Below are 27,080 nucleotides of genomic sequence, written 5' to 3' on the forward strand. Positions count from 1 at the left end.
CTTGTCTGCGTTTGTTTCGGTCAATAAGACTTGTGTAAGTAACACGAAAGGCGATAGAAACGGTCCGCAAAGTAACTCTAATCCACTTCTTCTGTAATTTCAGTTAACTCAGGCGGGATTAAACTAGACACGAGCATGGATTCTGAGTACGTCATCAGCAATCCCCTCCTGCCAGACGACTACGACATAGACCCCGTCCCACCAACAGGTAACGCTTTCTATTTGAGTGATTCGACGATATCGTGCGTACACCTCCGAGCATTGGTGCCGTGTGTCAACGCTGTAACCCATGCTCCGAGCACTTCAGTGGTACGCCATGTGCACCAATCAGAGACGGTATACGCAGTTGTCACAAGCAGCGTACTGTGACACCATATGGAACACCATCACAATTGAACCTACGCCCAGTGGTAAAACGTAATTTTCAGAATCATTTACACACGACAAAACACCCTGCTATCCTGGTGTCGATTTTGCCAAATTATTGGGAGGGGGGGGGGGCAGAGTCGACAAGTCAACAATTTCGACGCCACGCCGCAAACCGTTTCGGGAAAACAGGCGCAAAACCCTAGCTTGGCGGGTGGAGTGGAAGGGTGCTGCGGTCGCCACCCCCCCCCCCCCCCTCCACCTGGAATAGACCTTCGTTGACCACTGTGCGATACCGCAGAGGCAGTCTCTCTATACACCGGATTTCGATCGGCTAACTCACGTTATTGCGCACTCGGATGGCCCCACATCCAGATCGTTGCACGCGCCTGCGTCTTACGAGATCGACCGCTTACCACTGATGACCGCGAAATCGTGCACCCTGTAATGAGACAGACCAGTTGGACCACTGGCAGTCTTCGTTTGAGCCCCCCCCCCCCCCCCTCCCTCCCTCCCACCCTTAAACCAGTGGCGCTCTCCGTTGGACCCGTAACTGCGCTGTCAGAATTCTGCTGGCGCCAGTATTTCTGCTGCCAGAATTCTGCGGGCACCAGTATTTCCGCTCAGATTTGTCCCCATATGTTGCGTTCGTTCGCACATTTTGACGCTGTGCGCTCGAGAGTTTGGGCACGGGCATGCACGCACGCACAGATGAGTAAAATGATTCATGCAAAGCTGGTAACAAAAATTAATTGGTTTTGGAAGAGATTGGCTCTTAGAGAAAACTGGTTTTGGTAGAAAAGTCATTGATATAAGTTGTTTTGTCAGGGTAATGCAGCTAAATTCCAATCATAAGACCTCATAAAGATAACTCTGCTTTCATTGCAATACAAACAGATGGCTCTGTTTTGGCCACTTCATTCATCGACTTGTCGCGAAATGGCACTCTTAGCAGACTGACGCAGAATGTAACGTACTGACTGTTACCAGCATCTGGACAATGCATTCCACATGACTGAACAGAAGTGTATGGCCTCGTTTCATATGCACCTTTCGATCGTATCGTTTTGTTCCACGCACATTTGTCGCAATTTTGTTTCAGCGTTGCTAACATGCCATGCCTTTTTGCAGAATGCGGCGTTCCAGTTCCGGAATCAGTTCATCGCGTCACAGGACCGTCGCGGACTGGGTTCCTCCTGAATGTATACTCACGCTCAAAAAACAAGACCATTACCCCTCTCGTTCGAGGCGGGATTGACGCCGACCCTCGAAAATGGCCCTGGATTGTGAGTAATGTTACTGATGTGCTGTAAAGAAAGTCAGCTTGAGATTCATTGCGACTTTTTTGTGACACTTCATCCAAAGGTTAGGTAATGCACCCCAGAAAACGTTGGCGAGATACGTGTGTAGACAGTCGCGGCATACTTTACTGACGCGTATGGTATCTAACTTTTTGATAGGCGTTTTCTTTTTACGCTCTGAAGCTGCTGCAACGTTCTGGCCGTGTTGGGCCCAGCGAAAGGGAAGCACCACTTGATGTACTTTCCTTACCGCAGCCTATTAACCCATGCTTTGTGAATGCTTTATCCAAAAACTGATTGAATCGAGTTCTGGAATCAGAGCGCACACCAAGCGTTACTTGTACGCGCACTGCTCCTACCATTCGACCCGTGTCACCACCGGCTGCAGGTCATGTCTGTCAAGGACAAATAGAAGTCGCCTGAAGCGACTCGAGTATACCCGTCACCCTTAACACTGACATTCCCAGTGTTATGGATCCGTATGTACTGAAACTTTACTGCAAAAGTTAGAATATCCTGCCCATCCCAGGCCACACATGATCAGAAACTCTGCTGGCAGGCCCCACCCCATTAAAGTTTTCAGTCAAACCACTGCTTTAGATTTGCACACATTGACGCTGTCTTCCTTCAAACGGACAGTGTGAAACTAGTTGCACAAAACCATGTGATTTTAAGGTGATGGAACAACTTGATTGCTAAGAAAGTTGCAGCTTGTTTATGGTTCGTAGTAATTGCAAAACGTAGTTTGCGGGGCTTCTTCTACGTTGCTGGTTTTCTACATTGATTCCCCGGCTACACACATGAACACTGGTCCCGGTTCTTCTACCTTGTTGGTTTTCTACATTGACTCCTCGGCTACACATATGAACACCGGTCTCGCTTCTTTTACATTGTTGGTTTTCTACATTGGCTACTCGGCTACACGCATGAACACTGGTTCCGGTTCTTCTACACTGTTGGTTTTCTACATTGGCTCCTCGGCCACACATATGAACACTGGTCCCGGTTGTTCCCCGTGTTGGACGGCATGAGACAGACAGCACGTAGCCGTGTCACTAACAAATGGCGTTTCGCGGTAAGCAGCGGGTTCACCTCCTTCTTGCGCATATGAAAAAAGAGATGATCGCAAAAAAAAACGCTGATGCCTCCGCTGCATGTGGTCAAAACGCAAAGGCAAAACGGTCTCTAGGGTTATAGCTCTTGGTGTAAGCTCCTTTCAAACTGGCAGTTGGAGACTCTAAATTATGGAATGATTAATGATATGACGTGGTATGTGGTGTTTTCGTGGATGTCATGTGTTGTGTCGTTTCCTTAATGTGCGCCTGAACCCCCTCTCCACCAAGATTTTTTCCCAAGTAATTCCCAAACGGCAAGCGTTGCATAGCTGTGGGGAATTGAATAGCTGATTTTGATAGGCCAGCGTTAGATGTATCTTGTAAGGCCGCTGATCTATGGCGGGTCAAAGTCACGCCATGGCTGTCAGTGTAGGCTACTTCTAAGGAGTCGTTCAATCTGATGCAGAAACGGAGTCTTACGCGAAGCCATACATCCTAGAGATGGTTTCTTAGAAAAACTATAATTGCAAGTTCGGATAGCCATCAATTCTATTGGCCTTGGGCTGGTTATAAAGGTCACGCCGAGGACGAAATCAAATTGATATTTACTCCACAAGTTGCTTTGTGAGATAGCTTTTGACGCTCATTTTTAGTTTCAATCATAGGGACGCCAATAAACATCTTCTTCAAACTTCTTGAAGATCAGCAAGATCATCGATCTGTAATGACCGCAACCAGCCCTTGCATACAGCCTAGCGTAATTCTTGACGCTTACTTAAATTCAATTTAAAAAATCAACTTTGTTAGTCACTGTGACCTTCTGAAGGCCGTCACAGACCCTAGATTAACACCAGTAACCATTTTCTTCAGACATATCTACGTAAAGGTGGTTGCATGATTAGGTCTGGGGGCACTTCGGACACCGGTTCGGAGTTTGACTCTCCGCGGCATGATTTGATCCGACGGTCACGTTCATCACCTAAGGACATGGACATTTCATCCGACGGTCATGTTCGTTACCTGAGGACCTGGACAATTGATCCGACGGTCACGTTCATTACCTGAAGACCTGGACATTTGACACAAATTCACTCAATTTGACAGTAGCTCACATACAGGCCCTACCTGCAATAGCCCTCTCAGTTTCTAAGATCTCCGGGGCGGGGCAACTTGGTCCGCTCCGATGTCTCAGTTGGTTAGGACGCCTGCATTCCGATCCGCCCACCCGTGGCGGGGTGGGTTCGAGGCGTTTAAGGCGTTTGCTGTTTGTGCTTGACAGGTATGACTTTCGGCCGCGAACAACGGTCGCGCCAAAGGTCAGTTGACACCAAAGGGCAGGATGGACAGTGCCGGGCATGCAGCACGTTAAACTTTCGCCACTAAATTTTGCGCTACCCTGAAATTGCGCGATCACATGGTAGGAACCAGGGCTCACACAAAAAGCACTGCTTAGCGTGAGCTTTAATCCCAAAAGGCCACCCGTTCAAAGGCTCGGATTTAATCTTTAAAAAAATCCCCACCCGTCACACCCGAGTGCATTGCATTCAACTGACTACCCAGGGATGTGATGAAAAAGGAAGGAAAAGGAGAGGAGTCCCGACATGTGACTCACAGCTGTCACGCCTAATACTGACGCTTTCCCTTCCTGATGAAAACGAGCACGTTCCTCCGCAGGCTTTGCTGGGCACCCGTGCTGCCAACAGACGACCCAGTTGGCTCTGCGGCGGTACGCTGATCAGCAACCGACACGTGCTGACGGCTGCCCACTGCTTCTACGATGGACATGGGGCGCTCATGTATGTGATACCCAGCGGGCGGCAGGCGTCTAGCTCCGGCGTCTTGTGTCCGCTTGAACATCCCTGCTATTCCCATGCTCACAATGACAGCTTTGCATGCGTGCACAGTAATGCCATGTCCGCAACAGTTTGGGCCCAAAATGTGACGTGTTGATAGGGGTCAAAATGCTAGTCTAATGCACAGGTGCTTTGTGCTGGTGACCATCAAAAAAGTTGTCAATGCAAGAACAAAGCTGCTTATGGAATACGATGCTGCCAGTTCAGAGCTGATTCGACAAAAGCGCAAGATAACCACTATACGTGTGTACCGGTAGCGATTGACTGCAGAGTTTTGAGCATGTCATCTGCTTCCAGAAACTCGACTTGGGTGGTTCGCCTTGGCGAGTATAATCGCAAGTTTGCAGACAGTTATACCAGGGACATGACGGTGAAGAAACATATTATCCATTCCGGCTTTCAGGTGAGGATGACCGCCCACTCCGTGATGTCGTCCACCTGCCCCGGACTAAGCGCAGGCATGTCGTTTGCTTTTGAATGCATCTCACCGGGCAGTGCTGGGTGTTTTTCGTGGAAGAGGGCGTGGCCCAATGTGGCCCAACCTGGTTGTCATGACCAATGAATTGTTCCACATGAAACGGACGTCGATAGTCCAATGATGCACCGATGCCTAGCTTCCAAATTATCCCGCTTGGAAGTAGATGATTTTATCGTGACGTCACTTTCATGACCTCCGGCTTGCAGCGCATCCCTTTCTTCGAGTTTGTTTTTCACGTGCTTTTCCAGTCCGGTCAATCTCTTTTTATGCTATTTATATGCCACCTTGACTTGCTCAGAGATATAAGATTGCGCATTTTCTCTTCGAGTATCTCCCTCAATCTTGTAAAAGACTCATCTGAGTGCACGCGGAATGCCTCGAGTTCTTCTCGGACATAGCACGCAAGGCGCGAACGTCATCCTTGGCTCAAGTCTGGAGCGGAGATTGCTGCTGACCATCAGGCACATATGGCTTCTCACCAGCCCTGCCCGGTGCCTCCACATTTCACACCATACCCGACACTGACGTCTGCTTTCTTCCCTGCCAACGATGTTTGACGACATTTTCGCCAGCTTGCGACTGAAGCAATACTACAGCTATTCCATCTATCAGCTAATCCATCCATTCGCGGGGCCCCATCCGCTCGCCCCTCAGCCGTGCACGGCCGCCGCATTCCGTACGAGGTCACCCTGCTGTGGAACAAGTCAGAAGCGTGCGTACCCGCACCCGGCGTACGGGAGACGTCGAATGGCTTCACGCTGTTGCCCTGGGCATGTATGTTGCAGGATGTCTTACACATTTGCATGGGGTTTTGAACTGAAACAACCATTTTGAAGATCATTCGATGCATTGCATAGCCCTGCCCTACTCAAGACCTAAAGCCCTCGTGTTTCTGGGCTACACGTTCGCAAAGATGTACCGACTATTTCGTGCAGGCTGTTTCAAGGTCCCCCAGGCTTCCATAATGCTATGATGACAACATTCATGTCCTGCCATTTCACTGGCCACGTGGCGTTCAAAGCCGAGATAAATATGATTTCAAGTCACCTATATCTGGCGTTCGTGAGCACGATCTCCAGAAATAACGGCCGCCAGTTGGCCCTCAAACAATTGTGGTAAGTTTTGTAAGTATTTAACTTCATTACGTTTTGTACTAAAGTACAACAGTTTGTACGTTGTTCTGAGCTATTAAGGACAAAAACCTGTAATCGAATGACTTAAGAACAACACTTAAACCGAACATGTGAATACAAGAAAAGACCTTAAACTTATAATAAATATGCAAGAGCACCACGAAAAACGGCCAAAACATGAGAATTTCACAATATTTTGCTCCGCACACATCCAATACCGCTGCGTCCACCTTCAACCTAGCGGGTTACTCTCGACTGCTCAGGGCCCTCCATCTTGGTTTTGGGTTCTTTTCACTTCCTTTGAGAACCCTGCACAGTTGCTGGGGCCACTGCAACTTAACCCTCCAAGGCACTCAATTATCCAGACCATCTGCGTTGGTTTAGGCTCCTTCCTTTGTTCTCACTTGCGGAAGACTGCACATTCTTGTCGGGGCCCTTTCCGTTTAACCTACCCGGGCGCATTATCGCACAGGGGCCCGCCACATCGGTCCCTGGGCACTTCATATTTGTTCGGAGGCCCCGACGCTGTTGGTGAGGCCCCGCATGCTCATATTCCACGGCACTCTCGATTACTCAGGGGCCTTCCACGCAGGCTTTGAGGTGTCCCCATTTGCTCGGAGGCCTTCGCTTTGACCGGGGCCCTGTACGCAGTACTATCGGGCACTTTCGATCATTCAGGCCCACATGACATTGGTCTTTGGGTTCTTCTCACTTGCACGTAACACCCTATACCGTTGACGGGAGTCTCTGTAATTTCAAAACCAATGGATCTGGTGCACTGCACCAAATTGAATCTCTGCCCATTCAGGGTCGCGGGATGATTCATGCCTGTAATATACATTACAGGTAGGCACAAACAATCAGCCGAAAACACGTAGGTAGGACGCAATCACAATCTGGGGTGGCAAAACGCGTGCCGCGAATCTGACGGAGTTGGCGCGTAAATGAAGGTCCTCAGAGGCAGCAGTTATTCTCGTTCAAGCATCCGCTCCGAGGAGGAAATTCTCTCACGCGTGCCTGACGATGAGGCAGGAATCCGACCGAACCCCGGCCGACGTCATCGCAAAGCTGATTACGTGCAGCCGGTAGTCCGGGGCTGGCGGCCGGGACCCGACCGGAAGGTTGCGGGTAAAATGTATCCTGAAGGGGATCAAAGCAGAAACACTAGCTGCAATTTCGTTACACTTGGATCGCCCGCGGTAATGTCGACAAGATCGGCTGCCGCGAGCTAGTAAATGTTCTACCACACTTTTTTATTCGTTGAATTGACAGGGGAGGCTACTTAAAACATCCACAGGATTGGCAAGGCTTGAAGCATGCTAACATTGTCCTCTCAGAGATTTAGAGCGGTCCTCTGCACTGAAACGCTTTTCTGCTCGGCACCACTCGACCTCCACACTGCATGCCGGTCTCTAACCGATAGTGCCCTTCACAGCTTAATGGCCTTCACCACGACTTGGCGTTGCTGGTGCTCTCAAAGACGGTGATCTTCACGGACTTCATCAAGCCAATCTGCCTGCCCACCGCGCCCACGGGCGATATGGTTGGCAAGAGGCTCTACGTGGCTGGCTGGGGTTACTACGTTGGAAGTAAGGGCATACCAAACACCATACCGATCGTCATAGCCAGTGCTATATTGAGAGCTATAGTCGTCGTCAGTTGTTTATCTACCACCGTCAATAAACCAGGTTATCACCTTCAATCGTGCTGAGTGCCATGGCTGAGCACGTCCAAGATCAAACCGTGTGTATTTTAAGCATGGAGTATGACACATTTCTAACAATAGCATGGTAAAAATTATCGGCAACATATCAAAAGTGCTTGTTTAAATTCTAACATTTCGACGCGAACTCAATTGGCCGAAATCCGGGTAGAAATCAGATTTTGGTGGGCAGGCTAGGCCGACCATTTCTAGAACGTGACATTTCCGGTGGTGCGTATTGGTTATGGACAACGTTGTTCTTGATATTCTTTCCATGCCATGTATTTATGTGTGAGGCTATCCATTCTAAAGTGTATATGCCATTGTTTCCTCGTAAAAATGACAACTTGACTGATCCAAAAAGCCTGCACATTTTTCACCGGATGATTTTACCTCTCTTATACGGCTTGAGATAGCTCACATTTTATGCTTGAGACGAGCCGACATAAATCACCTCCGGTCACCAGCTCTTTTTCCCACCTCTTTGCCACCAAACAAAACCGCTGTCTAGACTTGGATGCCTGAGTCCGCCCGCACACGTGCAATAACATGGTTTGCACATTGGAAATGACTCACGCTCGGTACGCGTTTGCTGCGGACATGCACGTCAATGAAAATCCGAGCACCCAACTGCAGGACATGACAAAGCATCTGGTGCGCCAATATTTTATTGAGCTGGTAAAAATAAAAAATACGTCGCACTCTTTCAAGTTCCTGAAGCCCCTCTTACAGGGGTACAGACAGAGCTTTGGCAAGGGAGGAGGTATAGGGTTGACGAAGGGCCCCTGATAGTAGGACCCTGAACAAAAAATCGCCGGATGTGGCCCGTTTGTTGAGACCATGTTTCTCTTAGATATTACGTGTATATATGCATACTCATGTCTATACATAGTCTAGTTTATCTATACATAGTTTCTTTGTGCTTGTGGGCATGACATTTGAATGGATGAAATGTGGTATATTTCATTACTGTTTTTGCTAACTTGAATTGAAAAATTGTCCTGATGGAAGCCTTAACATAATCACTGCATACATTAAGTGCAGGTCGTGAAGGCAGACAGCTTATTTGATATGCAGTCTACATGGATAATACAAATAACCCCAGCTCGTTGGTCATGGTTAGTTAATCAAGCGCAAAGGAAATGGTTTTGGGTGGTAGTTAGAATTTGTTCTCATTCCTTTTGTATTCTTCCAGCTAAAAGTGTTGGGGGAGGAGAAATCAGCATCGAGGGGCTCAACCCAACAAGGACGCAAGTTGGGGCCCCAGGAATTGGTTTGAATTAACACCCCTGCATGGTCGGTATGGTAGCTAATCTTGAATGTACATTCTACCTAGCGTGCAAAGGGCAATTTTGGCTTGCTAGCTGAATTTCTATTAATGTTTAGATGTTGGTAACGAAAAGTATCATTCTGCTCTACCAGCTAGTGTTTCCATTATCTAAAATGCATGTTTTTACACAATTGTGTGAAAAATAAACAAGAAAGGAGGGTGCCAACAATTTTTACCCTTACCCTGGTTCGCTGGTTTTCATAACACGGATTGATGGGGGGGGGGGGAGATAATGTCCCGCGGTCTGCCAACTAAGAAAGGTAGAGCCTCGCGGAAAAAACAATGCGATGCCATTAACAAGATCCTGAGATTGGTAAGAAGTTTCCTGTTGTTAATCGACCCCGCTGGGCCAAGTCTAAGGCCAAATTCTTCTGAAAATCAAACTATTTCAGCTTTGCATGTTCATATGCACGAAAACATGCGGCGTAGGGGCATGGAACATGAAGGAGGCGTATTTCTTGTTTACGAGCACAATCGTACGTAGTTTTATCTCTTTCGAGGCTTTGTCTATAATGTAGGGCTTCGTTAGTGTAGCAGTGCTAGCCCGCCACGCGTGATCCCCAAAATCGTCGCTTGCCGTCCACCTGGTTTTGGTCTTGGATCGTCTTGCCGTGCTCGTAAAAAAGACGCCGCTTCTCGGCAACCGGAATTGCAAGAACACATTTTTTGGTGTCAACACACGCGCAATGGATGCCCCAGAGGTTACCAAAGATTTGGGCGAGACTTCACAATATGCAGGACTGATATCCTTAGAAGTCATTAGGAGGGGCGGGGGAGGGGCGTCGCATCGCTCCCCCCTTTCCCCCTCTTGTCAGGGCGACTATGTTGTTCGGAAAGAACTAACAGCCCGATGTGAAGTTCCCGACAGATTTAAATGCAAGTTGCTTTTTGAGGCACGGCGAAAGGCGCCCACCAGGCAACACATGTCGCGCCAGGCCCGGGGTACGCGTAAGGTACGGTGGATAGTTTGCTGACGGTAGGGATGTAGCTTGATGCACACACGTGATTTTCACCAGGGAGCATGGCCTCGAGGAGGCCTGCATATTGGACGTTATCCCCAGTGCTGCCTGCTACCAGTTTGAACTCTGCCATGTGTTCTGCTGCTCTAGCTATCGATGCCCAGTCATTTTTTCCGGGCGCGGAAAGCAAAGCCAGCTGTAGTTCAAGCTTAAACGTAAAGCCCCGTTAAGTTCCGAGTGCGAAAAAAGACTGCTGTTGTGATTTCGCTGTCCCATAGTTTAGGTCAGGTGCGCCTGCTTTCCTATCGACAGTAGTTATTCTGACATAAGTTGAAGGGCACTGTAAAATGGAGCGTTTTGGTTGCGTGCATGATACTGAAAAATGTGTTGATGAAATAAGCTTTCGGTGGTATGCTTATTCCTGATGACGCTACTTGGCATGAACTTTATTACAATTTGATATCATATGATATCGCATTACGCTGCTGGCGAAAATTTTGCCTCTTAAAATTCGATCGGCGACAAAAGTACACTTTTATCACCCCTGAATGGTTCCGTGAGCTTTTAAAACCGATATAATTCAGAAACTTTGTCAGAATTTTTATCTGGGCTGCACAGAGATAGCAATGACTTTGCGAAACCATGTATATCTGGATATGTTCAACATTCAGTCATAATTTGTTAGTGGTACAAAGAATGTCACGTAGTTTTGAGCATGAGCGCTCGCATATCTTGGTTGCCAAAAAGCTTACCGCCAGACGTTGCAGTCTCCTTAGGCCGCGCAGTGTCGGCCCCGCGGCTAACACTAGGCAGTGGCCAACAGGTAAGCGAAAATGGTAGTGCATCTTAAAGAACTGCCTTCGAACGCCGCAGGACATCCTACATTTAGAGATACTTCGAGCGTATATTTCACTTGTGCGGTTTTTAGACCGATGACAATAACGAATTGGTCTTTACAGCACCGCGAAGCGGTGCTGGAATCTAGTGGTGGAGCTGGAAGAGTAAAGGTAAAATCTCTATTTTCCTTGTTGCTGTTACTGTAAATCTGTCCAGAGGACAACCTCAAAGTTTAAAAAAAACAAGATTCGCCCAGTTGTAAAAGTTTTAGAAATTGTAAATAGTTGAAAAAAATGTTGTAAAAAATTCGGTTTTTGAACTGTGTGAATTAGTTTTGAAAGACATTCAGAAGCAATATTTTACGATGGTTACTGTTCCGTGCTTGGCACCCGCCTCCTAAATTAACTTGCAGTGTCGAACGTCTTTCGGTTTTACGAACAGTGGGACCGAAGGCGTCGATACCCTTGCTCCCCGAGATTATGGGCGTGTCATTTAGGCTTTGTGACGCAATCAGCCGCTGTGGCTATATGGCGCCGCCAGCCTCTCACCTTAGCGGGAAGGGCAGGCACCCCGGGGAATCTAACCCCGTCCCTGTGGTTTCCCAGACGCACAGCAGTTAACGCAGGCGCGTTAACCACCACACCATCGACGCCAGGCACACAGGCTCAAGCCTTTTGATGGCATTTTTTCATTAGTGGATTCTGCAAAATAATGAACGTTCCCAGAGAAAGATTGGATAGCCTTGTGCGTTCTGAAGTCATTTCGACCCACTTCGTTTAACAGTAATCAGACCCCTTATTTCCGGTAAAGGGGCCCCTTGAGTACAATACTACGGGGCGCATTGTTGTTCCCGGTAAAGGGCTGCAATGCCATTGTGTCCCACCGCGGTGTGCTTTCCGGTCGTCACCCTGGCGACACGGGGCGGCATCCCCTGACCGATCCGGAAGTCCTTAGAGGAATACGTTGCATCACATCAGTCCGCCCCCTGACGCGGGAGGCCTTCTGACCCACGCAGTTGACCCCGGATGGACGCGTGAACCGTCAGTAACGCAACATCTCTTCTCGCCGCAGGTGGGCAAATAATTGGCACAGATACTCCATTTGGGCTTCACAGGCCCATGCTGACATAGGAATGTAAGGCCCACTGTTAAGCACTGAGGGCCCTGACTGGCACAATACTCTTCTACTACCTCATTGCGAGCACTCATCATAAGCTCTTATGTCTCCTTCAATTGTTAGAGGGTCCCGACCAATGCTAGAGACCCTTCGCGATTTGGCTACCGTCCCCAGCCCTGTTAAGCAAACCTTCCCCTGATGGATTCGAGGTCCCTTGTTGACACAGAGTGACCACAATGCCCTTTTAGACACTGAGTTCACTGCTCGTGATCTCTGGCCGAAATAGAGGAACGTTCCGCGTCAAGGCTCTCTATCGGTGCAAGGGATCATTTTACTGACATTTGAGATCATGGCCATATGGGCCTTAATATAACCTACAACCAGCCCCTCGGATCCTCCAGCCATCCCAACGGGCCCTTGATCTTTGGTCCCGAGAAACCTTTCGGTCCCTCTTCGGGCCCCCTCAGACACTTTTCCGATTCGGGGTCACTTGCCGCCACAGGATCCCTGTTCGACAATGTGGCCCTAACCGATATGAGAGCTCCTCGTTGTGCCAGGGACCGAGAACATTGAAAATCGCGGAACCCGGCCTCGTTTCTGCTCGGGAAATGAGTCTCAAGAGCTCAGACGGACATAAAGCCGACTGTTAGGCGAACTTGGTCTCTGACCGACCAAGACACCTGCATTGTCTCTGGGGTTCCTCAATCGGTGCAAGAGGAGTTCTGACTGATATCTGAGATCAGGACCCTCAGGACCGCGATTCTTTTTGTGACCTAGAGCCAGTCCTTCGGGATCTTATCCCCTCCAGCCGGGCCTTTGGTCGCCGACTCCAGTGGGCCACCCGGGCCCTCTTCGGGCCTCATCGAGCACTTCCCTTGGTCGCCTCGGGGTTCTTGCGAGCACGGGACACTCTGTTAGGCGCTGAAGGCCTCTGATAGGTACAAGGCCCCAGACCAGTATGAGTCACTGGCCCCGGTTTTATAGCTTGTTGAGAAGTGGGTCCTCAGGCCCATACCGCCACGGAGCCGACTATGTGGTCCGGTAGTATCTGCCCGACATATAGCCCCATATCGGCTCAGAGGGGTTTCCGATTGTCGCAAAGGGCCCTCTGACCGCTAGTTGAGGGTCCATCTTCGCAGGTCGGGTCCCCGGAATACGACTCCGACCAGCCTTTTATGCCTTTAGACCCTCCAATCGGGTCCTTTAATCGTCGGACCCGGTGGGCCCTCTAGGCTCTTCGGGCCTCTTCGGACACTGCCTCTGGCCGATTCGGGGATCCTTGACAACACAGGGCCCCTGTTAGGCGCTGCGGGGCCACGAACAATGTACATCGCTGGCCCCGGCTTTGTCCCTGCTTGGAAAATGGGCGCTTAGGCCTATGCCGCCACGGTGCCGTCTGCGCATAACTGATGGTGTCTGACCGAAATATAATATATATATATATATATATATATATACATGTATATAAATATATATATATATACATATATGTATATATATATACATATATATATATATATATATATATATATATATATACAAACAATAACATATATAAAGATGTCGCCAGATGCTATATATATATATATATATATATATATATATATATATATATATATACCAGCAAGCCAGGTTTATATAATTCAACAGCTTGAAGCAAAGATCCCGCCGAAAAAAAAGACAGTGATTGACAATCAAAGTGTCTAAGCTTGGCCTGATTTCAGTGTGCGGCAGTGAAATGGATTTTAAGGTAAAAACAGCTTCACAGTGCCCTGGGCCCCTATGTGTGAACGTGACGTGCACTGCGCACTGGGCCCCTATGGTGAAGGTGACGTGCACTGCGCACTGGGCCCCTATGGTGAGGGTAACGTGTACTGCGCTCAGGGTCCCACGGTGAGGGCGAGGTGCACTTAAGCTTTCTTGTATTATACACAAACGACACCCTATAATCACTGTCATTGATTAACAAAATTCGGGAAAACGGCGTGCTTTTCATTGCCCTGCTTTGATGACATGTCAATACAACCCATAGGTAATGGTGCATCAACTTCACAACAGCTGTCGAAAGTGAAATAGACCTTGATGGTCATGAGGAATTGTCGATTTACGCCTGAAGAATACGGCAAGTTACCATCGATGCAAGTTGGACTCTTACGGATGATTCGTGCTAGCAATATCTCTGGTTTTTTTGGTAGCAATGCCAATTGCCGCACTGTCACTTGAGTACCGAAGATTCTTAGACAAACTGCTACTGCTAGCCTTGCCTATACACGGTATCACACAAACGGCGCAATGATGGCTGTGGGTTGTTAAGTGGATAGTGGCAACGAAAAAATGTGGATCATTTGAAAGGTGTCATGTAGCATTTATGGCGTGCTGTTGCATGTGTTCACTTAAAGACAGCAAACACCATACAAGAGCTTGCGTTTGCTTCTTGAACACGAAAAATAACGTTTCGGCGACTGACATGAACTAAAGAAGGCTTTCCATGACTTAAAGAATATTCTTTATTTTCTTGCTCTGGCAGCGCAAAGGTATCAGCTGGTGCAGGCAATTTTAAAGACGTGGCGTGTGGTTTGCTGATATCAGGCCCAACGGTAATACATCTGGTACATTTCGGTTAGAGGCTTATTCCAATTTCGTCCTCATTCTTGTCATTTGCAGTTGAAAGCTGTCATCGCAGTGTTTGACCCCATCTTACACTGGCCTTGATAGGCATATTTCGTACCTTTTGAAATGCGAACTGAAAGCAAAAATGCTTGCTTATTTCAAACTTATTTATTTATTTTTAACATTTGTTGCGGTGGTTGCGCAGCGTGATGTTCTCAGCTATATTCAGACAGTAGACTATTCCTATTCTTAGACCCTCTCTCTCTCTCTCTCTCTCTCTCTCTCTCTCTCTCTCTCTCTCTCTCTCTCTCTCTCTCTCTCTCTCTCTCTCTCTCTCTCTCTCTCTCTCTCTCTCTCTCTCTCTCTCTCTCTCTCTCTCCTCTCTCTCTCTCTCTCTCTCTCTCTCTCTCTCTCTCTCTCTCTGAAACATACGTAGGTATGTACCATTATGGAGAACCGAAAGGGTAAAAACGACTATTCAGTCGTTGTCTGACAATGAGCACTAACAGAAAACATCCAGTCGTCGCTGCAACTTTGGCAGGCTCATTTGTAAACGAAGTTTAAATCAAGAATCGCAAAGCGGGAAGTATCATTACAGCCTCGAGTAATATCTTGTTTACCAATCAGCCTGCACAAGCGATGTCCTGCAATCGGGCTAAATGTGCGCGAGGTAAATAAAATGTATCGACAAAAAACTAGTAATTCTACACACGTTTTGCTAAACAGATATAATTACGCCAACGTGGCATGACCCAGTATAAATTATTGAAGTACAATCCCGCGTAAAAATACACTCCCAATGCACTGTGAATTCCTGCACCGTCTAACATCCACCTTTGTGTTGTCAGCCACACCCAGCCAAGTCTTACAAGAAATCAGCCTGCCTGCGATCACCATGAAAAAGTGCGAGGCTGTCATCGACCCAAATCGAGAAGTATATCCAAACGGGCTTCAGAACACCAAGCTATGTACGGCAACAAAACTGTCCGACAGAGATGTGTGCAAGGTATGGACAGCACGCTGTGTAGACCGTGCAAAAACTTGTCCGCACCCCAGTCTAAGGCTTGCTAAAAAGTTCATACACAGTTGCAACCTGTTTCATTATAGAAGAGCCGGAAGGTGATTTTAAGTTTTCCTGACCTGTGCGAGCTCATTAAAAGGAATATTTTCACATGATCGGTTCTCTTGAATTCCGTTATGTTACCAAATTTGCACCACACCTAGTTTTAGGCGTTTTTGGTGTGAATAAGTGTAAACGCAGATCCTTGTATTGCAGTACTTTCTCACGCAACAAATCGTGCGAAAATCGCCCCACGCAAACCTCCGCCTGCGAGTCCTCCTGCACAAATATTGGTATCCACACTGCTTTGCACGCGCAAATCTTTGTGTGCGCAAGAACACTGTATCGCATTTATTTGAACGGCATTTTTTGCATCATCTTTCTTCGCCAACGCATTTATTCATGTCGCGTCGCTTTGAAAACCAGGTCCCCTGCCTTGCGTTGCCTTGTGCGCGCGATTCTTCGTAGGACTTTTTTCGGTATGCATTTCTTCATTATACCTCCTTTGATTCGCTTAAGGAGAGGGGACATGTAATCTCCCTATGAATCCTTTGATCTTTAGGGCGAAAATATTAATGTATACTCATTCTTCCTAACGTTCCACGGTTTATTCTCAGTTGCTCATTTTGCTGCTGTTCTTGGTCATGAGGCGATACGGGAGAGATAATATGGACTTTTCAATCACGATGAAAAACGGAAGAAGGGTTCAAGGAAGGAAACCTGATCAAATCTAACCAAACAGTTCCCGTGCAGCCGGACGATGATTTTTGGTGATGATATAGGTTTGATGTAAGGCACACCTGAAAAATCCTATATGCTGTTCATTAGGCTAGACATCAAAAGTGTGCTCAACGGAACACCGTGGGTATTCAATAAAAAAGGAGAAAAAACTGCGTTTTCAAACACATCTCTATATGTTGTTTTCATTCTCATCACCTGAATTTACAAGAACCTAACTCATGTGAACAGTCATTCTCCACGATTTTACGCGATGCACATGTGTTGCTTCAGCAATCCGTTACAGATATCCTCCCGTCACAATCGCGGCGTGAGAGTCAGGTCACAGGTCATCAGAGTCAGTCCGGGACTTCAGGGCCAGTGCGGGAGCTAGAGACGCGGGCCTCCGTCCCCGCCCTCAGCGGATGCATGTGCCATTTGCAAAACGCTAGCAGCCATAGCACGTGTAGGTCATTTTGGAATCAGGAGAAGTGCATTTGCTTTCCGGGGTGGTGGCATTTGCTGTCAGATGAACACGGACTATATAAAGGTCAAGGATCTACAAGATGAATGCAGTTATTAACAAATGATGCTGTGTACATGTCGCAGCCTTTTTAAAAGTTAATTTTAGGCCCAAGCGCACTGTTGAGGGGACGTGAACAGTGTGTTTGTCCTCTGCCTGTTGGCCGCTTGCAGTTCCCAGGGATAAAAAAAAAAAAACGTTTCTGATATACCGGATGTGAGCGATCACATCACAAAAGCTGTCACTGTTGCAAGCCAGCTGGTGAGAAAATTGCGGAAATGAAAACAAATTTCAACAGACCAGACCATATTGCAACAGGCCATCCCAGCTAAACGAAACTTAAAACTTTGTATTTGTCTGTACACGTTGACGCTGGCAGCGTGAGCATGTGCAGAGCACATCTCGAAAGTTGACGTTTCGCTGTAGGTTTGGAATTGAACACACATTGAAAGCTTTTATTTTGACGTCGGCGATGCAAATGAAGTGACCAAAATCCGAAGAGAAATAAGGATTGGTGTCTGTCAAGCCAAATTTATCGGCTCAGCCCCCTCACACCAACCGATTTTAAAAATTGACACCACTGCTGGCGTTGCCCTAAGTTGTACAGTATTGGGTAGCGTGGGTGATATGTAGACAGCACATGCGCTTACATCATGCGGCTGGTCCCATACGGTATCTGGTTGAACTCTCGACATCTGACATGAGTCCTAAAAACGCAAAAAAAAACAACGCCGAATGGGTCGCTTGAGCACGAGCGCACTTGCGCCGTCTCACCAGATGACCCGCGCCGCAACCAGTGTGATTGACCGTTCCAAGACAAGTCGAAATGCAAAGGTTCCCTTGCGTTGTCGCCCCGGTTGAGCCATGTACCCGGTCCTGACACGCCTTTTACCGACTTTTGGCCACTTGCGAACTTTACGTCCACCGTGTTGAACAAATAGTGCGCGTTTTCGTTGGCTACGTGTGACGCGTGACGGTAAGCAGCGTTACATTTGTTTACTGAGGTTTCCCTTGACACCAGATGTGGCATGGCACTGGCCTTCCAAAATTAAAAAAAGAAAGTCGGCAATACATAATGGCCACAAGCCGCTGCAGCGTGGGGCAAAGCGAAATTTTTTATTTGGTTCAACTCCTGCGTACGAACTACTCCTATCGTAATTATTCCATGCAAGCTTCATGCCTTAAGCATATTTGCTTCTTAACAGTGGGATGCGTATTTATGAACACGCGTTTTTTCACCTATGCCATAAAACCTGTCGGCATTCTGCCATGACTAACGCCACACGTTATCCATTAACTGAATCTGTATTTCTGTTCCTATCCGCAGGGTGACTCTGGCGGTCCAATGGTGCATCTCCGCTCCGATGGTCGGTATCAACTGGTCGGAGTCGTTTCGGGAGGGACCGCGACGTATTGCAAAGTTACCGCAAACTCTCTGAGTATTTTCAACCGAGTCAGCACGTATGTGGACTGGGTACACAACAAGATGAAGTGACACATACGCGCACGGAACAGGCCGGAACACAGCCGTCATAAGTCGCTGTTTGCTGGACAAACGCGTGACCATCGCACCCTCGTGTTTAAGCTTGAGACAGCTGCTGTGCGAGTTTGAGACAGCTTTATTCCCTTGCAAGGGTGTCGCCATCAACTTTGATAGTGGGAAGAGGGCATGATGCCGTCACAACGGTGCTTGAATAAAAGTGGGTGAGAAATCGTGCGTTTAATAACTGACGTTCGCGTAAGCGACATTGCTCTGCAAAGTCCTGCGTGCCTTACGCTGCACCACCGCAAAGCACGGGGGCACGGAAACCAGGGATGGGGCTAGGGCTGAGATCCATAACTGATTGGAAATGAACTTTGGCCCTGTGGACGTCGGCTGGAAACAAATGATTAAAATGCCTGTCATCCCTTCTCCCTCATATGGTGGAAGGATGTCCGGCGACCCATACTGGCGGAAAAATCTTATCGCGGTTTCGTAGGCTTCTACCATCGCAGGGACACTTATAATCTGGACCAATTGGTCATACAATGTATGAGGGTAAAACTGCTTCGTGAACAGTGGCAATAGCTTCGCAGGGAGATATTTATTTTTACCTGGCAGCGACGCTCTGGCCTGTACGCCTGATGTTAACAGTGTTTTGTTTGCTTGTGGAAAAATAATAACCGCGGGGAAATCTGGTCATTTATTACGGTCGAGATAAACTATCCCAACGAGACGCGGCTTCGGGGTCACAGGGATCACATACTACTCCAGGCCTGCACCACCACCCTTTATGGCGCTGCCCTAAGCGCAGCCAAACATTCTCAGACATGATGCGCGTGGACTGACAAAAGTCACCACGGAATGAGCTTGATCCACTCTATCCAGGCAAAGGCCGCGCACGTAACGAATCGCATTGATCATCCCCAGTGCCAACACTAAGCGCAGTCGGCTGGGCGCCCCGGTCACGCGCTGAAACTACTTTCTGCTGAAGGTAAACTGGCGGGCAGGGTCATAGGAAGATGATCAAATTGAACAACTTAAGATATGGGTTCAGGCGCAAATTGGCGCACATTACGGAGAAAGGAAGGGGAAGGGGTGTTTGCCCCCTTGGCGGTTGGCAAGGGGCGGTTGTCCCCGTACCCTGCCACATTATCTAGTACCTAGAGTGCATCTCTGCGCTCAAAGGGATATTTTTGGTTGTTTCATAACGGTTAGCCCCGAAAATACTTATGCTGAATTTCCAGGAAGTTGGTGGACCAGATCCTTGCCCAACTTCCTCCCCAGATCTCGCGTCCCTTGCTTGTGGAAGCTCGGTGATGTGAAAATTGCGTATGATGTTCAAAATGTGTAGGCTTCCTGTCATGTTGACGATTTTAGCATTACCGGGCGCCTCATAAAATTGACGTCAGGAATCAGATCAGATACACTTTGCACACACTTTAAGTCAAAGTTTAAGTGCTGGGCTCTAAGCTTTCGTGTGATTTTTGATATTTCCTGGTTGGTCAGATATAAGCCTCAGGTTTCGTAGATTTTGTGCGTGTATAAGCGGGCAGTATCACCAAACATATAAACAACCGAGATGAAAATGACAAATCTGGCTGGAATTCCAAAATGGCCCTCTCCAACAGACCTAAGGAGATTTAGTGGCCGGGTTAACTGTCCCTAGCGTCTGCTTACACGCCTGAGACTGGCAAGGTGACTGACCAGTCTAAGCGACCAACCAAGGCCTCATAATAAGACTGCGAGCTTTTTGCTGTCACTCAAATCGTGACTCTATCAGCCCGCTAGCACAATACCGGAGATAGAAAAAATGAACACTGTTTAGCAGGCAGCTCAGATGGGTAGTAATGCTGGAGCTGTCCTCGTATGTGCGAGCTGACACGGGGTCAAAGGTCATCTGAGAAACTTCGGCGGCCTACCTGCTCCAGTTCACGTCAAGAACCACCAGACGACGGGGTCGCCGCGGCGAGCACAGCCCACTCGCACGGGATCCTCGCGGATTGGAAACACGAGGCGGCCACGTTCGGTGCGGGTGCGGAACGGGACGCCTGCACGCCGCTTGGTGAAACAAGAACATTGCTGCAGCTTGGTTACACTAGAGCAATGTTCAGCGCAGCGCAGTCGCCCTACGAAATCGCCGCACCTCGGTCACGCGAAACCACCGCCTCCGAGGTGTCAGATCAGATGACGGAACGGCCGCGGCCGCTGCAGCTCAGTCCACTGACGAGGCCCCCGACTTCAGCGCAGCTCGGTCACCCGACGAGAGAGCAGCCGCTCGGTGACATGTGACCGCTGCAACCTGTACGGCTCAGGTGTCAGTCGGTGAAGCAACGCTGTATTCAGAGCAAATAACGGGACCGCTGAGGCCTGCAGCTCGGTCGCGCGACGAGACCGCCGCCTTTATCACAGCTGAGTCAGGTGAGCGGGAGGGGGGGGGGGGGGGGGGGCGGCGGCTGGGGCCAGCACAGCTGAGTGAGATGATGGCACGGCTGGGACCAGCACAGCTGAGTGAGATAATGGCACGGTTGGGACCAGCATAGCTGAGTGAGGCGATGGGGCGGCCGGGGCCAGCACAGCTGAGTGAGATGATGGCACGGCTGGGACCAGCACAGCTGAGTGAGATCATGGGACGGCTGGGACCAGCACACCTCGGTCACCCTATGAGAGGACCAGCAGTGCATGACCTGTAAAGTACCGTTGTTGACATACCAAATCGACATAGGTAAATCAGACCCAGGTCAGTTAACTTCAGTTCAAAAGCAGGTTACAAAAACATGTTTTCAAACAAAGAAGCACTCTATTTTGGCAGAAAACAAGCATTTCGTTTGATTTTAAACATTCGGAAACATCTGGATTACCTAAAGGGATGGATCCAGAGGTAAGTATGGAGGAGAGGACCTAAGACCATGCTTCCCCTGAACCGCAAGGACATCAAAATCCTCATTTGGGATCAACATGATCTTTGTTTTCAAAAGGCACCAACTTTCAGGAGCACCACAAATGGCCCCAAATCTTCATTCCGATGGGGCATTTATTCCACTTCCAGCTCCATTTGAACCCGCTGCAGAGCATGTGGGCCGTGCCAAACACCGCTTTGACAAGCCGGAGCACTGGGGGACAGCTCCTGGTGGTGCCACAGTATCTCAGCTCCAGGTGATCCCATAGCACGACCTGGTGCCTGGATCACAGCCGATCAGCATGTCAACGGGCCTGTGACTGAATTCGCCCACAGCCTACACGCCCAGAGGTAGCGGCACGCCCTTGGTAGGGCCTCCACCACCTACCGATGCACGCAGGCTGTTAGTTTTCAGGACAACGTGCTCTTACCTGTTTGCTGTCTGCTCTTCAGGATCACAAATACCTGGTCATAGACTGTGCCTCTTCCGTTTTTTGACCCAAAGCGTGCATAGGTGTCCTGGTCAACCATCTTGAAATCAAGCCCCTTAGTACATGAAGCCATGATAAAGGACGAACCAAAGACTCCATCGATCAGCACACTTTGTAACGAGATCCAGGAGGCCTGAAAGTATCTACCAGGACAGCTTGAACACTATGCTGACCAGCCTGTGTGCGTGCATTGTTGTAGCGGCGACTCTCCTGTCTGGAGCAAGTCGAGCGGCCAACTCTCATCAGTTTCCCGCTGAACAGGTGATGAGCCAATGACATCAGAAACGGGCCATGCTGATGACGCAGAGGGGGTAGGAACTAATGCAGCATACCAGCGAATAGGCCAGTGATTCGAAGTGGGCTCCTGGTGCAGTAAGGAGTGGTGGGCACCTCCGCACATGTGGCATGCAATGCTGACACATGCACTGACACGATGATGTCCAAGACACTGGAAGCACAGCACTATCTGTCTCACAACCCTCCAGCGAGCGGGCACATCTAGCTGTTTACAGGCGTAGCAAAAAAGCAGTCATGTTTGGGCACGTCTGGGCATGTCTGAACTTGTGGTAAACCTCACACGGTGCACAAAAAGCGTTAAATGTGAAAGAACTGGTGGTTTTTCAAACAGTCCTGTAATCCGACAATTGCATGCCGCCGGTATATCATTCTTCCAACACACTTTCATTACCTCTCGCCCAACAGTTGTGCATTTGCCTTCACCCGAATCTGAACCCAGCCAGCAGCCCACTATGTCCCTCATTTATTTCTGGGCAACACAGAAACCCAGTTTAGACAGGTGTATACCAACTGCTTGAGTGCGGCAAACAGCGCCCAGCAGGCCACCACGCCGCGCTAGGCTTGGAACATGCCTAATTTATGGTGAAGAGTATGACGATGATGCAAGATGGACTCGTGGTGCACAGAAAACATTCTTAGGGACACGGCCTTGATGAGTCTCGAATATATTACCGAATCCCCAGTGCCATGCCACTGGTTCGAATTCCGTCATGCTTTTCTCTCCCTTCCTCTCCCTCCCTATCCCTCGCTCTTACTCTCTCTCTCCCTCTCTCTCCCTTCCTCTCCCTCCCTCTCTCTCTTGTTTTTCCTCTCTCTCCCTCTCTCTCTCTTTCCCTCTCCCCTTTCCTCCCTCCCTCTCCCTCGCTCTCGCTCTCTCTCTACCTCGCTCTCTCTCTCCCTTCCCCTCTCTCGCTCTTCCTCTCCCTCCCTCTCTCTCTTTCCCTCGCCTCTCCTCCCTCCCCCTCCCCTCTCTCTCTTTCCCTCCCCTTCCTCCTCCCCCTCCCTCTCTCCCTCCCGTTTCTCTCTCTCTCTCTCCCCCTTCCTCTCTCTCCCTTCTCGCCTCCTCCTCCTCGTCTCTCTCTCTCGGTTCTTTCTCTCTCTCTCTCTCGCTCCCTCTCCTCGCTCTCCTCAATGCCTCTCTCTCTCTCTTCTCACTCTCCTTTCTCTCAGCTCCTCTCTCTCTCTCCTCCTCTCTCTCTCTCTCTCCTCTCTCTCTCTCTCTCTCTCATCTCTCTCTCTCTCTCTCTCTCTCTCTGCTCTCTCTCTTCTCTCTCTCTGCTTCTCCTCCTCTCTCTCTCTTCTCTGCGCCGCCGTGCGCCGTGGTCGGCCGGCTGAGCCCCGGGTCCCGGCCTAGTGTGTGTGCTCGGCTGCCGCGTGACGGAGGCGCGCTGCATTCGATCCGCGCTGGTAGACACAAGGAGGGGCGCCGCCGAGGGGCACCACCGAGAGAGACCGCCACAGCCAGGTGGGTATCAGCCGCCGGTGTCGCCATCGACTAAGCGAGGTCGTTAACCGACTAAGCAAGATCATTAATGTGACGAGAGGTGATAAGACAATGTGAGAGTGGTGATGGGACCAGAGCATGGTTCAGGCATACACTACCACGCCGCGCGAACCTGATCTTTCTGGAAAATGTCGGGGAGCGTCGGGTGGATGATATGGGCCGCAGGAGACTACCGGCGTCAGTATATTTCATCAGCTTATTCCTACTGTGCATGGCGTATGCATTCACACGGGAAAACGTGACTCCACTAGGTGGATTGCAATAACATTTATTATATTATTCGTCATTTAATAGTTCCATTCCATTAAAATATCGTGTACCGGGTATGGAAACGGAATCCATTTGCATCAGCGCCTATGTTTACAGAAACAACGTGACTGAGTTGAAGAGCGATGGAAAAACTTGCTGTAGACTTTAATTACTTGCCTCCCGCCCCCCAAATAAAAAACAACTGAGTAACAACTGCATCGTTTATGAAAATTTCAACTGCCAAAGCAATCATCGCGAATGTGCAGGGCGTGCGTCCACTTTCGTGAGTTGACGCATTGGTCGGGAGGTCTTGGTTCACGTGACGATGAAGGAGGGTCGCATTTCTTTTATTGTGCGCAAGTCCTGTAAGCAGCCCTCATCAGATCAATCAGCACTCACCAACATCGTCTGAATGCGGGGTTCACCTTATCCAGGTATCTTATGATTCTCAGCGTAAATCACGGCCGGATACAGTACTTAGTATTCGGCTTTATATCCGAACATGATTTTGGACGCCCTAGAAGACGAATCGTGTCGACCAAGGTTTAATGTTTGGAAACATTTCAAACAGCCCGCACTATACCCGAGTACGAAGATATGGCCGCTCGACAGCAATTTGTACTAGACTACCATGCTTGATGTCGCGCCCTAGAAGCCCAATAGGAAGAGTGTTTTCGCTACCACATTGACGTCTTTATAATCTGCAGATGTTTTAACTCGACGCTGATTGGTTGAAAGATGCAGCGAGGCTGTTAACTGAACGCGGACTGGTTCGCATGGACACGGAGTCATGGAGCGCATGCAGACGCGGTATTTTCAAGCCCTGACCTACGCAATACTCGCGCAGAGAGGAAGGACGGCAGTGCGCCAACGGATGTCTATTGAATTGCGGTTGTGGCTGGTAGGCTGAGGCGTTGTTGGGAAGGTTTTGCTTTCTTAAGGCATGGACGTGGAAACAGGGGGGGGGGGAGGGCAGGGGGCCACGCCCCCCACTTTTTGAGGGGGGGGGACAGCAGTGTTAGCTAGCCCGCCACTTTTCAGTTTAAGGCTGTCTTTGGCTTACTTTTAACATGTATCACTACACATATGGCACTACATTAAACACATATCATATGTATGTATATATATATATATATATATATATATATATATATAAGCACTACATTAAACATATCAAACAATCTACGTAGTTCACCAGCCATCTTCCTCAAGATGCGTCATCGTTTTCGGTTTCTCATTGGCCGCCGCTCAATGTTACAACCGCAGGGCCGACGCCGCGCGGCCTATGGAGACTGTAACGCCGGGTATCGAGGCTGTTGTTGCTATGACTTGCGAGTGCGTATGTTCAAACCAAGTTACATAGTTTTTATCCGTCATAAATTCTGACTGAATCTTGAACATTTTAAGACGAACATGGATTAGCTGCGCTAATACAAATTTGGGAACCCCATTTCATCTATTATCTACGTTCCGGGAGTCCTCAATATCTCTGAAGAACACAAAAAGCATGAAACAGGGGTCTATGTGACAACTTTTGGACCACCTGCGGCGATCAGGGATTTTGTTGCGTCAGTCAGGGTTTCTATGCTGATCCAAGGCCAACTGTGCGGGTCAGATGGTCTCCTGTGTCAGGGAGGTCTTCTGAACAATGTGATATGATATATCCTTCTTCTGGTCTCCGTATGGACCAGGAGATACTGCTCCCTGTCGCCAGAACGACAGCCAGAAGGCAATGCGATGGGGCGGAATGGCCATTCAGCCCTTGACCGGAAACGGCAATGTACCCCTGGTGTTCTACTTAATGGGCCCCTTACTCGGAAGGAAATGAGGGGTCTCATCATTGTTGAGTAGAGTAGGAGCCTCATTATTGCTGAGTGAAGTGGGTCGAAATGAGCCTAGAAAAAACAAGGCCATCCCATGTTTGCCTGAGAACGTTCATTTTTTAGAATGAATTAGTGAAACAAATAACATCAAAATGTTTGAACATGCCCGCCCACAGCCTTGAGAGCAAGGACATCGACGACCTGGGCCGCAGCCTCGGCAAAACCGAGTGGCTTCGGTTACTGCGAGTACCACCAGGCGGGCGTCGTATTAATTTGTCTTCTGGACGAGTTCATAATTACAGAAACACGAAGCATAGAGATTCTACCTTTACTATTCCTGTTCAACCACCAGATACCAGCCGCACTGCGCGGTGCTTTAAAGGCCAGTCCGTTCTTATGATCGGTGTAAAAATTGCACACGTGAAATATGAGCCCAGAGTGCCTGCTAGATGCAAAATTTAATGTCATGAAGCGTTTAAAAATACTGCTTTCAGAAGCGTCATCATTTTCATCCACACGTTGGCCACAACCCAGTACTAACTGCTGGGCCGACGCTGCGCGGCCTACGGAGACTGCAACGCCTGGGGTCGAGGTTTTTGTTTCTAAGATTTTCGGGTGCGCATGCTCAAAATTACGTCACATAACTTGTATTATTAATCGGTTAATGTGTTAAAAGGCAATTATTTCAGAAGTGTCATCGTTTTCGTCCACCGGTGGGCCAAGGCTACAAATAAGCCGCTGGCCTAACGCTCCGTGGACCATGGAGACTGGAACGCCTGGTGTGGAGATTTTTGTTGCTGCGATTTGAGGGCGCGCATGTTAAAAAAATGTGACATAAGTTGTATCACTAATCGATTTTGACGGAATAGTGAACATTTCCAGACAAGCATGGCTTGGCGACGTTAATATACATTGTTGACCACTGGATCTGCGATCAAATTTTTATCTTCAAATTTTGATCAGACATATCGATCTACTTAACCTTCGCGATGTCCTTAATGTCTGTAGAACCCAGATAAAAATTATGACAAAGGGTCTGCATTCTGTCGGTTTACAAAATTGTCTGCGGTGAATGATGGGCAAAGAAATGTTCGTTGGCCCGATTCATACCTAAAGTAGGCAGATTCCCGGAGGCTATTTTTCTGCTGTGGTGTGGTGTGAGGGAAGATGATTCGGAGAAAGATACTGTTACAGGTGTTCAGTAAATGTTTCACACACCAATTGGTAGTAATGCTGGTCCAGAAATATGCAACAAAGCAGCCATGCGATCAGTTCACAGTCAGGCATGTGGGAGACG

The 27,080-nt window shown here is 48.7% G+C and overlaps 1 protein-coding gene across 1 annotated transcript; it reads left to right on the forward strand.

The window, feature by feature from the left end:
- Positions 1–103: 103 nt before the first annotated feature.
- Positions 104–18,752, forward strand: LOC119107766 (prostasin; the record flags this gene model as incomplete). The annotated part of the gene is given in 7 exon segments (XM_037231314.1): positions 104–208; positions 1,498–1,652; positions 4,397–4,518; positions 4,873–4,978; positions 7,622–7,775; positions 15,589–15,746; positions 18,368–18,752. Coding segments are annotated over 7 exon segments (968 nt in total), but the record flags the coding sequence as incomplete, so codon positions are not given.
- Positions 18,753–27,080: the final 8,328 nt, after the last annotated feature.

Source organism: Pollicipes pollicipes, unplaced genomic scaffold (genome assembly GCF_011947565.3).
Source record: "Pollicipes pollicipes isolate AB1234 unplaced genomic scaffold, Ppol_2.1 Scaffold_6686;HRSCAF=7923_pilon_pilon_pilon, whole genome shotgun sequence".
Classification (NCBI taxonomy): Eukaryota; Metazoa; Arthropoda; class Thecostraca; order Pollicipedomorpha; family Pollicipedidae; genus Pollicipes; species Pollicipes pollicipes.